Here is a 13482-nt window from a genome sequence, read left to right as displayed (position 1 = left end):
GCCAACCCTCAGGAAATCCTGCCAGTGCCCAGGTGAGGAGAGGCAGAGGAGAAGGAGGAGGATGCCCAAGACAAGGATGGTGCCTGCAGAAAGGGTGGCTGGGTCTGAGGTGATTCAAGCAGCACATGGGCAAAATCTTACTCAAAACAGAGTAAGGGTCAAGCACACAAACCTTCAAGTGTCTTCACAGCCAATGGCTTGGACAGGCTGGGAGAGCTGGGGTGTTCCAACCTGGAGAAGAGAAGGCTCCAGGAAGGCCTTAGAGCCTTGTCCAGAGGGGCTTCAAGAGGGCTGGAGAGGGACTTGGGACAATGGCCTGGAGCAGGACAGGGCACAGGGAATGGCTTCCCACTGCCACAGGGCAGGGTTACATGCGATAGTGGGAAGGAATTCCTCCCTGGGAGAGTGGGCAGGCCCTGGCACAGGGTGCCCAGAGCAGCTGGGGCTGCCCCTGGATCCCTGGAAGTGTCCAAGGCCAGGCTGGACAGGGCTTGGGGCAGCCTGGGATGGTGGGAGCTGTCCCTGCCCATGGCAGGGGGTGGGAGTGAGACAAGCTTTAAGGTCCCTCCCCACCAAAATCATCCTGGGATTCTATGAAATCCTGATGTGTCACCAGGAGAAGCACATTGCTTGGGATTCAGGAATAAATATATATATGAATGTATAAATGAACCAGATATTCTTACTTGCACGGTCTCAGTCAGAATCCCAAATATTTGCTACCCACACTCATCCATCCATCATAACTGAAACCCCAACCATTTTCTGGACAAAATCTTTTTTCACCTGAGGGTGATGCTGGAATGAGCTGGAGGATGAGAAGGACCCAGGACAGAACAAAGCAGGAGCAGTTCTTTCAAAGGAACTTTTGAAAAACCAGGAAAGCGAAGCTTTGGGCTCACCTGTGCCTCTGGAGGGCCTCCTTCATCTCTGATCAGCAGCAGGTAGCTCTGTCCATCAACCACTATCTCCTTCTTGAATCTCCCACCTGCCACACAAAGCAGCTCATTACAGACAGCAAAGGTGCAAAACACCCAACAGAAAAAGGCTTCGCTTGTGGAAAAAAAAAATCTTTTGCAAATTAACCAGGGACTGGAATGTAACTGATATGTGCACACATGGGAATTACTTAAAGTTATTATTTTGTACTTCAAGTTAAGGCATGTACTTGCCACATATATATATATATAGACATATATATATATGTATAAAGAATAAGGATAATGTGGGAAAAAGCCAGCAATTGCACTACAACCCACTTTAGGTGTCCTTGGGTTGATACATACAGTTAAAACCCTGTATGTATCACCTCATTTAAATAACTGTGAGAGAGAGAAGTGTTTCTAAGAAAGGCAAAGTTGCACACAAACAACATCGTGTCTCATCACCAAAATCAGCTTCTTGTATCAATCAGCATTTCCTCAAGGGAAGCCCAGTTCTCAGAGCACACGTGGGATGTTATGGGAATGAGAGTTCTACACTCACACACCACAGTTAGGGGAAGATACCAGACACATGTTAGACAAAAAAGCTACAATGGTGCTGCCTCTGGAGAGATGTGCTAAACTAACAGAGAGCCCTGTGCTGCTGCCTGGGGATGAATCCCAGACCTGCTCTGGACACCTGGATAAAGAGACTGGAGCCGTAGCCTCCAACCACACCCTATTCCTGACCCTGTATTTGCAGGGAATGCAGACCAGGGGTGCCTGTGACCACCAAAGAGGCTCCAACCCCAGCAGCTGGAGCAGCTGCTCTGTCACCTCCTGTCCCCTGGCTCACAGGGACTCAGCCACCACCCCAGGGCAAGGTTGGGATTGCTTCTTTTGGGGCTAACTGTGTATTTCAGGCACTCTGCTGCCTTTCTCAAATGACAAATCCCATTTAGGGCTTCTGGTGTGACGGAGCCTAAGCCAGGATTAGCGAGCTTGGCCTAAGCACTAGGGAGGCATTTAGGCTCCTCTGCTGGAGCAAACCCACTCTCATCTCCCCACCTAAGCCTCAAAGCCCCCAAGGCCTCCAGCTTAGCATCACCCACCCTCACAGCTGAGCTTCCCACACTGAGATAAAACACATCCCTTAACACACCCTAAACTTCGCTCTTCACCCCTATTTCTTAAACTGGGATTAGTTCTGATTTGAACCCTATTTCTCAGCTTCCAAACTTGTCATTCTACCAAAACCAATGTATTGAAACATGGGCTGAGAGCCAAAGCTCCGACCTGCTCTCCAAACGAGCTCCCCAAGCAAACAAGTCAGGCTAATGTCGATCCTCAAAATGCAACAATCCACACAAAAATTGCTGCCTTAGGGGAACCCCACACTGGCTTAGACCCAGCATTCCCCCCCAGCCCAGCCACAACAGCAGCTTTAAAACCAGGATTACTCCCCAGCTCAGCTCTGTGCAACATTTAAACATGTTTAAACACATTCTGTGTTTAATAAAAGATGTAAGAATGGGAGGTTTTGTGGGTTTGCACTGGGGTTTTTTGTTGGGGTTTTTTTTAATATTTTCTTTATAAACATATCCTATTAGCAATATTAAACATGCAACAATTAAGACTATCACATTTCTGGTTGTTTAATGGCACAGAAGGAGCAGAAGAGCTACGTATGGATTTTCATTATCTCGCTCACAAAGTGGATTTCAATCCTGCCTCCGCAGATCAAGTGGCAGATAAATATATATCATTACTGAACCTGAAAAGAACAATCCCAAACAAGTGTAAGACTTGTAAAGGAAACCAGTTTCAGCTCTCAGGAACTGGATTTCTATTAATCAGGCCATTATTTCCATACATTGTCGATTAATTGCACGCGCTTCCCAATGAAGTGTTAACTAAGATGAATTACTTCATATAGAGCCCTCCAGAGAGGGGTTTTAAAGCTGTAAGCAACAGTGGAAATGCAGTATATGAGTGATCAGAGAGGGAAAGTTCTGCCTAATTGCCATTTCCTATTTCTTTTTTTTTTTTTGAACACTGCAAGTTCCCCAGCTAATTATAAAATACCACACACCGAACGTGTTTAGGAGCCAACTCATTATTCCCATGGTCAACAGGATGCCCTGCCAGTCTCACTGTACCTTCAAAACACTCCTCAGAGGCACAAAGAAGGTACAGACAGGGTGGAATAAAAATAATAAGTTGAGAATTGAAAAATAAAAAGTGTTTGAGTGTACATACCCAGCTCACAAACGTGAGCCCTAAGAGATTTACTCTTCAGGATTTGACTGTTGAGAGCAGCTTGGAAAAGGGCACTAAATTTAATAAATACAGCATAAGTCAGCCAGCAACTCTTTTCCTTCATGAATCCACACTAAATTATCACCTTGGGGACCTGCTCCTTGCCTCCCCAAAAAACACTGGGCGTGGAGCTGAGTGCAATTATTGTTAATTCCAGTATTAAATTCAGATCCGGATGGGCTGTCCCACTTCACCGAGGGCTATCACCCTGCTGCAGCCAACAGGCACAGTCAGCTCAAATCTGCTCAAGTGGCTTCTTCATCCTTAAAAGCAGGATGTGCTCATTAGCTGGAATAGGCACATCCTCACAATCCTTGATTTTTGTTAGGATTTAAGTATTTCATGACAAATAGTTTGAATTTTAACACCCCTCCAACCAAACTGTTTCAAAGAATGCCCTGCATTTCCAAGCTGCACTAAATATTTCAAAACAAATCTGAAGGCTCAGAAATGGAACAGCAAACTCACGTTCATCCCTCGAGTAAAAATTATTTTATGCAAATCTCAGCTCACAGCAGGATTCATCCTTAATAATTTGTGTTTCTACACCATTAAGGAGCCCTTACCATGAGCACACCACAAAATTAGGTGCTGCACAGGAGAGAGATTAAGAAAACCTACCTCAGTATCAAGAATTTACACAAACAAAAGCATTAACAGTGAATAATATAAAGGCCCTGCAAGTATCTGTGGTTGTAGGATGAAAGGAAACAATAAATTGCTTCTGCCTTTGATTTGGTGAGCCTTGATGAGACCCATGAGCAGCTTGGGCAAGGACAGCGATTTTGGGACAGTTCAGCCTGGACAGCACCACGTTCATTATTTTTTAAAATTACATCTAGGAGTTTGTAAAGCACCACAGGCAAAGAGGAATCAGAGAGATCAGCCAGTTCAAATATTGGACTACAGCAACCCATGAGTAAACCAAACACTGTCCCAGGGCTACAAAACACCCCCTCGATTTTCCTAAATATCTGCGTATGTGATGGAGCCAGGAATTACTGTCTAAACCAACGGTACTGAGAACAAAGAAATGACCTTTTTAACGTAAAGAACGAGCTCAAAACCCACATCCCCTCTCCCAGGGGAGGTGGCTGGCTTTGCTCTGGTCCCATCAGGATTATGACACACGCAGCTTTTTAATGAGGGAGCTTCTCAGCTCCCAGCTGTACCTGCCAGGGGAGGCCATGGGGAGGGGACGACTGGAGGCCAAAGGATGGGGCACCACAGGCACTCCAAGGCAGTTATTCCCAGTTTTCCAAGGCCAGAACAGTATCCATTCACACAGGCTCATTTTCAGATGAGCACACCATTTTTACAGTGACAAATGCTGCTCCTGTGCCCAAACCCACCCTGCACAGGGTGGGAGGGACTCGTGAAGCAGCCCACAAACCACCCCGCTCTCTCAGGTGCATCTGGCCACACTCCTGCTGTAAAATGCCCCACACAAACACACAGCTTTGAGCAACATAAAGCTAAATAAATTCTGTGCTAAATACATTTACAGCTCTGACTGAAGACCCGGCCCAAATTGGAATTGGGAGGATCAACAACAGCTTCCTGATCTCATTTTCATGCACAACGCTCTGTAGGCGAACGCGCAGAATCAGCGGCAGCGCAGAAATTAACCAGCAAAAATCGGTATTAATTTTAAACACTGCACACATTTGTAATCAGTGGTGCTCTCTGTTACAAAAGCTGGATATTACATGGGGAATTCCAGGGATGAAGGCTTTAATCCAGGCTCTGACAGCCTGGCCACCCCCTCCTCTCGCCAAGAGCTGTTCCACCGCGTAATTGCTCACCGGAGCAGCCGCTGATTTTCTTGCTCTATCCCCAGGCTCCACTGTGCTCACCAGGCTCTTTATTCAAGCAAATTGCCACGGGGATGAAGTTATTTAGCCATATGAGAAGGATAAATTCGGGGGGCTGGCCACACGACAAGCGCAGGCAGCAGCTGAACGTCTTCTGTGGCACGGCAAGACAGAAGGTAGGACTGAGGCAGCTCTAAAAGCCTGTATTTTATATTCCCAGTGACATGTGCATTTTGACAACAGCAGCCAGTTGTCTCACACATGCACATTCTCTCCCTTTTTTTCCCCCTCAGAAGATAGAAAATAGTGCCAAGAACCTGGCTCCTCTTCAGGGAAACACGTTCAAAAATTCTCCGGTCAAACAGATGGCCCAATAGTGGTCTTCTGGTTTGCTACTCTCATTTTTTAGTTAAATAAACTAATTTTAAAATGTTTTTCACATTCCACAGCATTTCCACAAAACAAAACAAAAAAGGAAAAGATTCTTTCCCCCCAGAAGGTGCTGGGGCACCACCCAGGCTTCCTCAGGGAATAGTCATGGGCTCAAATCCTGCCAAAGCTCCAGGAGCATTTGGACAATGCTCTCAGAGATGCACAGGCTGGGATTGTTGGTGTTGTAGGAATCCAGAAATGGAGAAATATTTCTCTGTCCTATTCTCCAAAAAGGTGTTCATCTTGTCTGTCACTGACAGAAAAACTGCCAAATATCCCTGGGTAAACCAGGATTTATAAAAAAATAAGTAGAAAGTAGTAGAATGTTTAGTATGTCACTGAAGTGAAAAATACAGATTTTTAAAGTGTTTTATACATGGAGTAAAGATATAAGAAAAAAGGTGTAGTTCTTAACTCTCCTTCTTCCTTCTTCTCCATGATTCTGCAGTTTTTAGGAGCACAAAGAGTGATTGGTTGAAAGTTAGTTGCAGTTTTAGTTATGTAAGTAGATACAGAAAACTAATTTGCTAATATATAAAAACAATATCTGTGTCTATAATTGGGTAAAAATGAACATAAAGATGAAACAGCCACGTGGTTGGAGGCCATTTTGTGCCATCAAAACCAAAATGAGCCAGGTTATAATGATTTGAACTTGTGCAGAAAGTCTGGAGAGACCTGCCAATCTTTGATAACATCCTAATAAACACAAGAAACAAGATCCTAATGAGCTCTGGAGTTTTCTTCCTGACCTGGAGGACTGAGACAAGAGGGACTCCCTGTGAGGAAATATCTCAAAGGAGCTCGGCCCAGAAAGAGACCAAGAAATCCATTTCAAGAAGTGCAGCACGAAACACTGAAAAAAGTTACAGGTGTGTCTTTGTTGGATCAGTGACTTTCCACAGCTCAGGATATTCCATGATTGTGTGATTTTGGGTATTTCCTGAATGCAATCACGCTGCTAAACAACAATTCAGAAACCACGAATGGCTGAGCTGGGTCAAGGACCAAGGAACCATCGTTGCCACAGGAGACTAAAGCTGCAAAAGGAGCCCTGGCCCACCTTCCCAACAGACCACCTGGGTGAAACAAACCCCAAAAGCCAACAAAGGCAGTCTAGACTGAGCTTTTCAACCCCCACCATCTGCTTCTCTCAACAGATTTGAGATACAGTTCAGGAAATACGTGCAGAGGTCTCCCAGAAGTATCAAGCCATACCCAATTAAAGGAAGATACCCCCAACAGGTACCACCTATAAATGCAATACTGCACCCCATAATCTGATCTCTACCTAAAAACTAGCAAGGAAGCACTAATATATGATCTTGAAACTCCATGGAAAGAGGATTCACTGCTGGAATTTTAGTAGCATTCAACAACTTATTTCTGAGATGCATTCACTGATGTATTTGCAGTGCCTCTCCAGAAGGGCAGATGTAATGGGTTCTCTAAACCTGGAAGTGATTTGAAGGGAATGTATGAATGAAATTTTCAGGTTTTAAGCATTCAGGAAACAAATTGTGCACTTCAAAAATATTTAAAAATTACCTCGAGCTGCACAGAATCTCCAGTGTTGGATGGGATAGTGGGAAGAAATATGTGAGGGTGGGCAGGCCCTGGCACAGGGTGCCCAGAGCAGCTGGGGCTGCCCCTGGATCCCTGGAAGTGTCCAAGGCCAGGCTGGACAGGACTTGGGGTAGCCTGGGATAGTGGAAGCTGTCCCTGACCATGGCAGGGGGTGGGATGAAATGAGTTTTAAGGTCCCTCCCAAGTCCAGCCATGCTGGGATTCCATGATAAACAGGCTGAGCTAGATCTAATGTTTTATCTCAAACAGAAGGAGGGGAAGGTGATTGATTAAACCACCAAGATAAATGGGAACAAACCAGAGACGGCCTCTGAGCAATTAAGTTTCCCTCATTACCCAGAGACAGGACTCAGGAGCAGAGCAGTGCAGATTCTTCTCTCACTGCAAAGCTCCTGACAGCCAGGGTAGGCTTTGCTAAGCCAGTTAGAGAGGGCCAGTCTTTAAAAAATCACTGTAATGTGAGTGCAGATATAAATGTAAAGCACACTCTGTCCCCAGCAAATGACTCATCTGAAAGAAGCAGCACAATACTAATCCAAGTTTCTGCAGCAGTTTCAACTCTCCTGCACCCAGTTTATTAATAACCCAGAAGATGGAAGTAACAGGCTATTTAGTTTCTAGATAATGAAGCAGGAGGGACTGTAATTATGGTAGAAAATTGGATTGTACTTCAACATGAGCGTAATGAGTTCAAGAAATAGAGGGGAAAAATAAAAGCAGCATCACAGGGACAAAAGTAGGGACAAACCAGCTGTGGAAAGATGGGAGACAATGGCAAAAACCTCTGGCACAAGAGAGAAAAGCAGCTGGGAATTCCTGCAGAGTACAGAGAGGGGGACAGCTCATCCAGCCCATGTCACCATGCCAGCCTCAGCCTAGGCTGATCTGGATAGGGAATCCCAAGGCAAATAAGGACTGAAATCTGCCTAGAAAGTACCCAGTCAAAAAAAATAGCATGTGAACCCTGGTTATTTAGGACAACACACTAGGAAGGAAGAAGAGAGGTGAAGTCTTACTAAGAAACAAAATAAAATGGAAATATTTTTTCCATCTTTCCAGTTATTAATTATGGTTCCAGGGAAATAAGGAAGAATATCAAGTGGGAGCAGACATACAAAGCTCTACACCCCAATTCCAGGGATAAACCTTGGGTTCAGACACCCCTTAGTCCAACATGAAGTAGAACCTGTCTTTATCAGACACCCACTGCACATCAATACACAAAAATTGTGTAAGTAAAAGCTGAATATGTTGTATGTTCTCCTAGTTCAGAAGCATTTCTGATGGATTGAAGGGGAGGAAAAAAAAACCCCATGAAGCTGTAGGGAACCTTCCTCCTGTGACTCACACAGAGCCCTCACACCCACCCAACCTCCCCAATATCAGGAGCCTCTTGCAGCCACAAGCTGACCAGGACCTACAGTTCAATCACTGCTCCCATTTCTACTAACAGCTCACTTTGCAGCTTTTTTTTTCCCTTTTCTTGGTTTATTTTACTGACAGCAGGTGCAGAGGGTTGCTTACACCTCACACCCACTAATTGTATACACACAAGTCTAATTTTAAAAGCTTATTTTTATCAAAGCAGAGACAGAAAAACCTCAGCACGTCAGCTCCTTCAGGCAGGATGTGATACCACTTTAGCACACTCCTACCTTTTTCCACCACCAGTCTTTTCCAGTTTTAAACATTTACAGCCCAAGACATCACTTTCCAAAACAAAGAACCTTACAAAGTCAGCCCCATGATTTAAAATAAAACTTCTAAGTTGGCTTCTCAGGCATTCCATCTTCCAGACAACCCAGCTTTCAATCTAACACAAAATTCATCTGCTCAAAATTTCTGCTTGACCTCACAAGCTTCCAACATAATTGCAAAATCTTAAGGTGCACTAACAAATCCTAAACAGCCCACAAAGATGAGCCCAAAAATTACCTCCTATAAGCACTGATGCACAGATCTCAGGCCTTTTCTTACCCCTCTTGCCTTTTCAAACATCCCTTTGCTTTTTATACCTAGCCAGCTTCTCTAATACCTGTCCTTTCATTACAGTTTTACATCACAAATAGCAACCCTGAAGTTAAAACTGGATTTTGCAGTGCTTACACCATAATTTGCCCTCCCTAAAATGGGTACAAACTCCTGGTGACAGCCTGCTGTGGCAGCAAATCAAGGGGTCTGTTGAGAATTCAAAATACTGTGAATAAAATGCTTTCTGATACAACTTCCCAAAACAACAGATTCAGTGGAAGGGGAAAAAAAAAAAGATCACAATAAGAAAATCAAATCTAAGCTGAACAAGGAACAAATTCAAAGAAAAATATTAAAATCTGGCTTTGAGATCAAGAGTAAAACAGGGGGCTGTGATTTAGAAATACATCCAGAAGTAGTTTTTCAGAAATAAAGCAAAAGGCAGAGCCAGCAGGAGCCACTCCAAACTGGCTTCAAAAGCAACAGCAGCAGAAAGCAGGGAGTACTGGAGACTTGAAGCTGTGGAATCCCAGAATTCTGGCTGGAAAAGCCCTCTCACATCACCAAGTCTGACCCCATACCCAGCACTGCCAAGGCCACCAAGGCTCCACATCCACATGATTTTCTGACAGTGATCCCCCTGCCCTGAACTGCCAGCTCCAATGCTCAACAAGCCTTCTGGTGAAAAACTTTCCCTTAATATCTAAAATATGTGCCTCCCCTGGGCACAACTTGAGGCCATTTCCTCTTGTAGCATCACTTGCTACTTGGGAGAAGTCACTTTTATTCCTGTTCAGGGCCTAAAATTGTAACAGAAGTTTTAAATCTGCTTTACAGTTTTTCCCTGAGACAGAACCTTCAGAGGAGCCCATTATGAGAAGGACACAAATGCTAGAGACATTATTTCCCAAATATCTCTGGGCATTCAAGGTGCAAACTGTTAAAGAGAACACCTTAAGGACCCTCAAGGCACACAACCTAAAAGGGAAGTGTTTTCTGGCAATCTGCTTCCTCAGCACCTCCTAAAGAGCAAATACTTGAGGTTTTTCCTTTAATTAACAGAGCTCCTTATTTGTGTGACACTTTGAACAGCCCCCAGCCCGACAGCTGGAACAGAGAGGTTTTCAAAGGACTCTCTAACCCACACAGGCAGTCCCAGGAGGGCAGGGAGAGGGAAGGGCTCCAGAGGGGAGAGGGCAGAATACATAAACACCTTCTTTTATGTTGAGCCTGAAAGGTTCCAAAAGCCCAAGAGAACCCACTTTTAAAGCAGTGCTTTAAAAGGATCAAAAAAGAGACAAGTGTTGTTTTATATCTGGGTGTCAGCGTGAAATGCCAAATAAAAATAATCAGCCAGTACTATTAGAGCAAAAAGACAAAGAAGTGAAAAGAGGTAATTTTGAAACACATGTCCCAAGTCATCACTATCTTCTGAACATGGGACAGCATCTGCCTGTGGGTTTACAGGCCAAAAAAACCTTCACCTGCCCCAAAGCTGAGAGGGCTTGTGAAAACTGCACCAAGGATTTGAAACCAACACAGAAAATTTCAGCTTCCTGGGGTTTTGCAGCCCAAGAACCACAAAATACAGCTTTTAAGGTAAATGTGGCTTTTTTGAACTCATGTTGGGATTCTTTAAAAACCTCCCTGTGTAAGCCCTGTGTAAATTTTTACATGTATGAAGGTGATTTTTTTGGAATTCCAAAAAATCCTGAACAAAAAGTCAAGAATGCTTCCGAGGAAAGCACCCAAGTACATCCTCACAGGACACACTGATCTGCTCTTCATTTACATTTCAGCCAGCTGCTCACCAAGAACAGAGCACACACATTAGTCTGGGCCACATCCTCCTTTTCTTCATCAAAGATCAAATTTGGGTGTTTAGTAAATATGGCCTTCCTACATATCTGAAAATGTATTAACTAGATAAAAATAGCAAGTGGCTTCTGTGAAGAGATTGGCAGCCTCAGGAACCTAATTGTTCACAGCAGGCAGAACTGCATGAATCATGTGGAGAAGGGGACAAGAACCTCAGTGCTCCAGGGGGGAACAATTGTCCAGTTGTGCTGCAGCTCCCATGTCCTGCTCAACCCAAAACACAACCTGTGACCCCTCCCCAACGTTCAATCTCTCAGCACAACCAGATGCAAGCAGAGAAGGATCCCAGAGTGCCTTGGGTTGGAAGGGCCTTTAAAGCCCATCCCATTCCACCCCCTGCCATGGGCAGGGACATCTTCCATCATATCCCAGCTCCACACTCTTGGATTCAGCCCAGGATCAGACCTGAATGAAGACACCTGGAAGTTCAGCCCAGTTAACAGATTATTCCTGAACTTTCTGCATACATATTGTGTAAGGGCCTGTGACCAGGAGAAAATCTCTTAAGAGGATGTGAACAAAAGCAGCTGAAATTTTAAAGCACTCTTCCTCAATCCTCCTTGCATAATTACCCTTTGCTGAGAAAGCATCAGACAGAAATAGTTAGAGATAAATGGAAAAACATGGACACTCACCCCTCAAGATGTAATTTCTACACAGAATCAGAACCCTTCAGGTTGGAAAAGGCTTCAAGTTCATCAGTGCATGTTTTTCTTACAGGCTGGCAACTTATTTTTATGATACTTTCATGATATGCCTCAAATGGCAGGCTGAGTGTGACACTTCATTCAATATTTTAACATTAAACATGACCATTCCTGCTGTTTTATGACCATTCCTGACATTCAAGTGATACACTGCTCACTGAGGTACTGAACAAAGTAAGGTGCTGAAGGCTGCACTAGTATAAAAATATTTTTAGGTCAAATTTGGAAAGAGAGTAAATGATCACAGCTTTCTGAAAAAACACATTAAAGGCTTTATTCTGTACCTTTTACTGGGGGAAAGTCTCATTTTTATTGTAAGTTTCTCCACTAAGAGAGGTGGAACCTCCAGTGACTGCAACAGCTACTTGCTGTCTCAAGTCAGGATGGTGGATGGCTTTTATGCTTTTTAAAACACTAAAAATAATTATTCCACATGAAATGAATAAAGCACTCTTAAATATATCCCAAAGTACACAGAGAAAAAAACCCAACTTTTTTGTCCCCCCAGTGGAGACACCCTGGACCATAATTTGTCCTTTTTTTTTTCATTTGACTCACCAGAAAACAAAGTACTGAAATAATCATAACATGACTTAAAATATTGACAGACATGCCAGAGATGTGGAAAAGCCTTTAAGTCATGTTTCACACCTCTGTGGCTTTTTGGAAACAAAACCCAAACAAGTAACAGAATCCTCCTGACACCCACTACTCCTGTAGACTTCAGTTCACCTCCGTCTGCAAAGAATTCAGTCTCAAATTCCACATACACCACACATTTCTGTTTGCTCCTACAGGCAGAATTAAATTTTAAATGGGGTAGGAAAAAGAAAGCCACAACATTTCCCACACCTTAATTGTTGTTCCCAGCACCCAGAAGTTGTAGGTTTTTCTTCCACTAAACTTAGATGGTCCTTAGAAGATCACAAACCCCTGGGATTCCTTATTTCCCATCAATTCCTCCTTGTATCATCACAGAAAAAACCTGACAGTCCCAGACTACTGAAATTCCCCTTTTACAACAGGGTAACACATTGCTGCTTTTCTTACATCTGATTTAAAATGTGTCACTCAGCAGCACAGCTAAGTGTATGTCAAATACGCAGAGGAAGAGTCTCAAGGCCGTTTTTCTTCCTAATAAAAACTTGTTCTTTGAGAAAACAAAGGTTTGCAAGTTACAAACACATGAGGGACTGAAAAGTTCTGAACAGAAATAAAAACTGGGGCAGGCAGTGAGAGAAAACTCCACTGTGAAGCCTAGGATTCCTCCTCGTGGTGGGGAGGTGGTGATGGGCAGCAAGAGAAATCGGTCACTTAGAGAGCTGAAGGAAATTTGAAACCATTTTTACATAGTTAAAATTCATTTACTGGAATGCTGAAGCCTTCAAGGCCTACAGGAGATGTGGCACTTGTCTGATGCAGGGCAGGTATCGTGGTAATTGTAGCAATTTAGAAGGGAAAGGCGAGCAGAAATAGCAGTCCCTGGCCCTAAATCACCACTTTCACGTGAGGCAAATATCCATCACTTCACCCATTAAGCACTGATTTTATGATGCCTGATAAATTTAGATGTTAGGAAGCCATTCCAAACCAGTAAACTCAGGTTTTTCTAAACTGATCAAGCAGCTGACACCTTAACATCCGACACACATCCTCTTCTTTATCCAATTTACCAGCCTGGAACATTTACAGCCCCTCAGAAAAGGAAGAGGGGAGGATCCACAAGGGTCTCCAACGTGAAGGATTACACTTTCTTTTCTAGAGGCTTGTTTGAAGGACCTAAAAGTGCTCAAGACCAGGTTGGACCAGGCTTGGAGTGACCTGGGATGGTGGAAAATGTCCCTGCCCGTG

The 13482-nt window shown here is 43.9% G+C and overlaps 1 protein-coding gene across 10 annotated transcripts in view; it reads right to left on the bottom strand.

Moving 5' to 3' along the window:
• The window catches only part of AGAP1 (ArfGAP with GTPase domain, ankyrin repeat and PH domain 1), a 307695-nt gene that overhangs the window by 192750 nt on the left and 101463 nt on the right, over positions 1–13482 (bottom strand). For all 10 annotated transcript variants that reach the window (XM_015634034.3, XM_015634041.3, XM_015634033.3 and 7 more), the window contains one exon: positions 903–988. In XM_015634034.3, coding sequence (XP_015489520.1) covers positions 903–988 — 86 coding nt within the window. The remainder of the gene's footprint in view (positions 1–902; positions 989–13482) is intronic.

Source organism: Parus major, chromosome 7 (genome assembly GCF_001522545.3).
Source record: "Parus major isolate Abel chromosome 7, Parus_major1.1, whole genome shotgun sequence".
Lineage (NCBI taxonomy): Eukaryota > Metazoa > Chordata > Aves > Passeriformes > Paridae > Parus > Parus major.
Note: the sequence above shows the minus strand (reverse complement) of the source record. Positions and strands in the feature narration are given on the sequence as shown.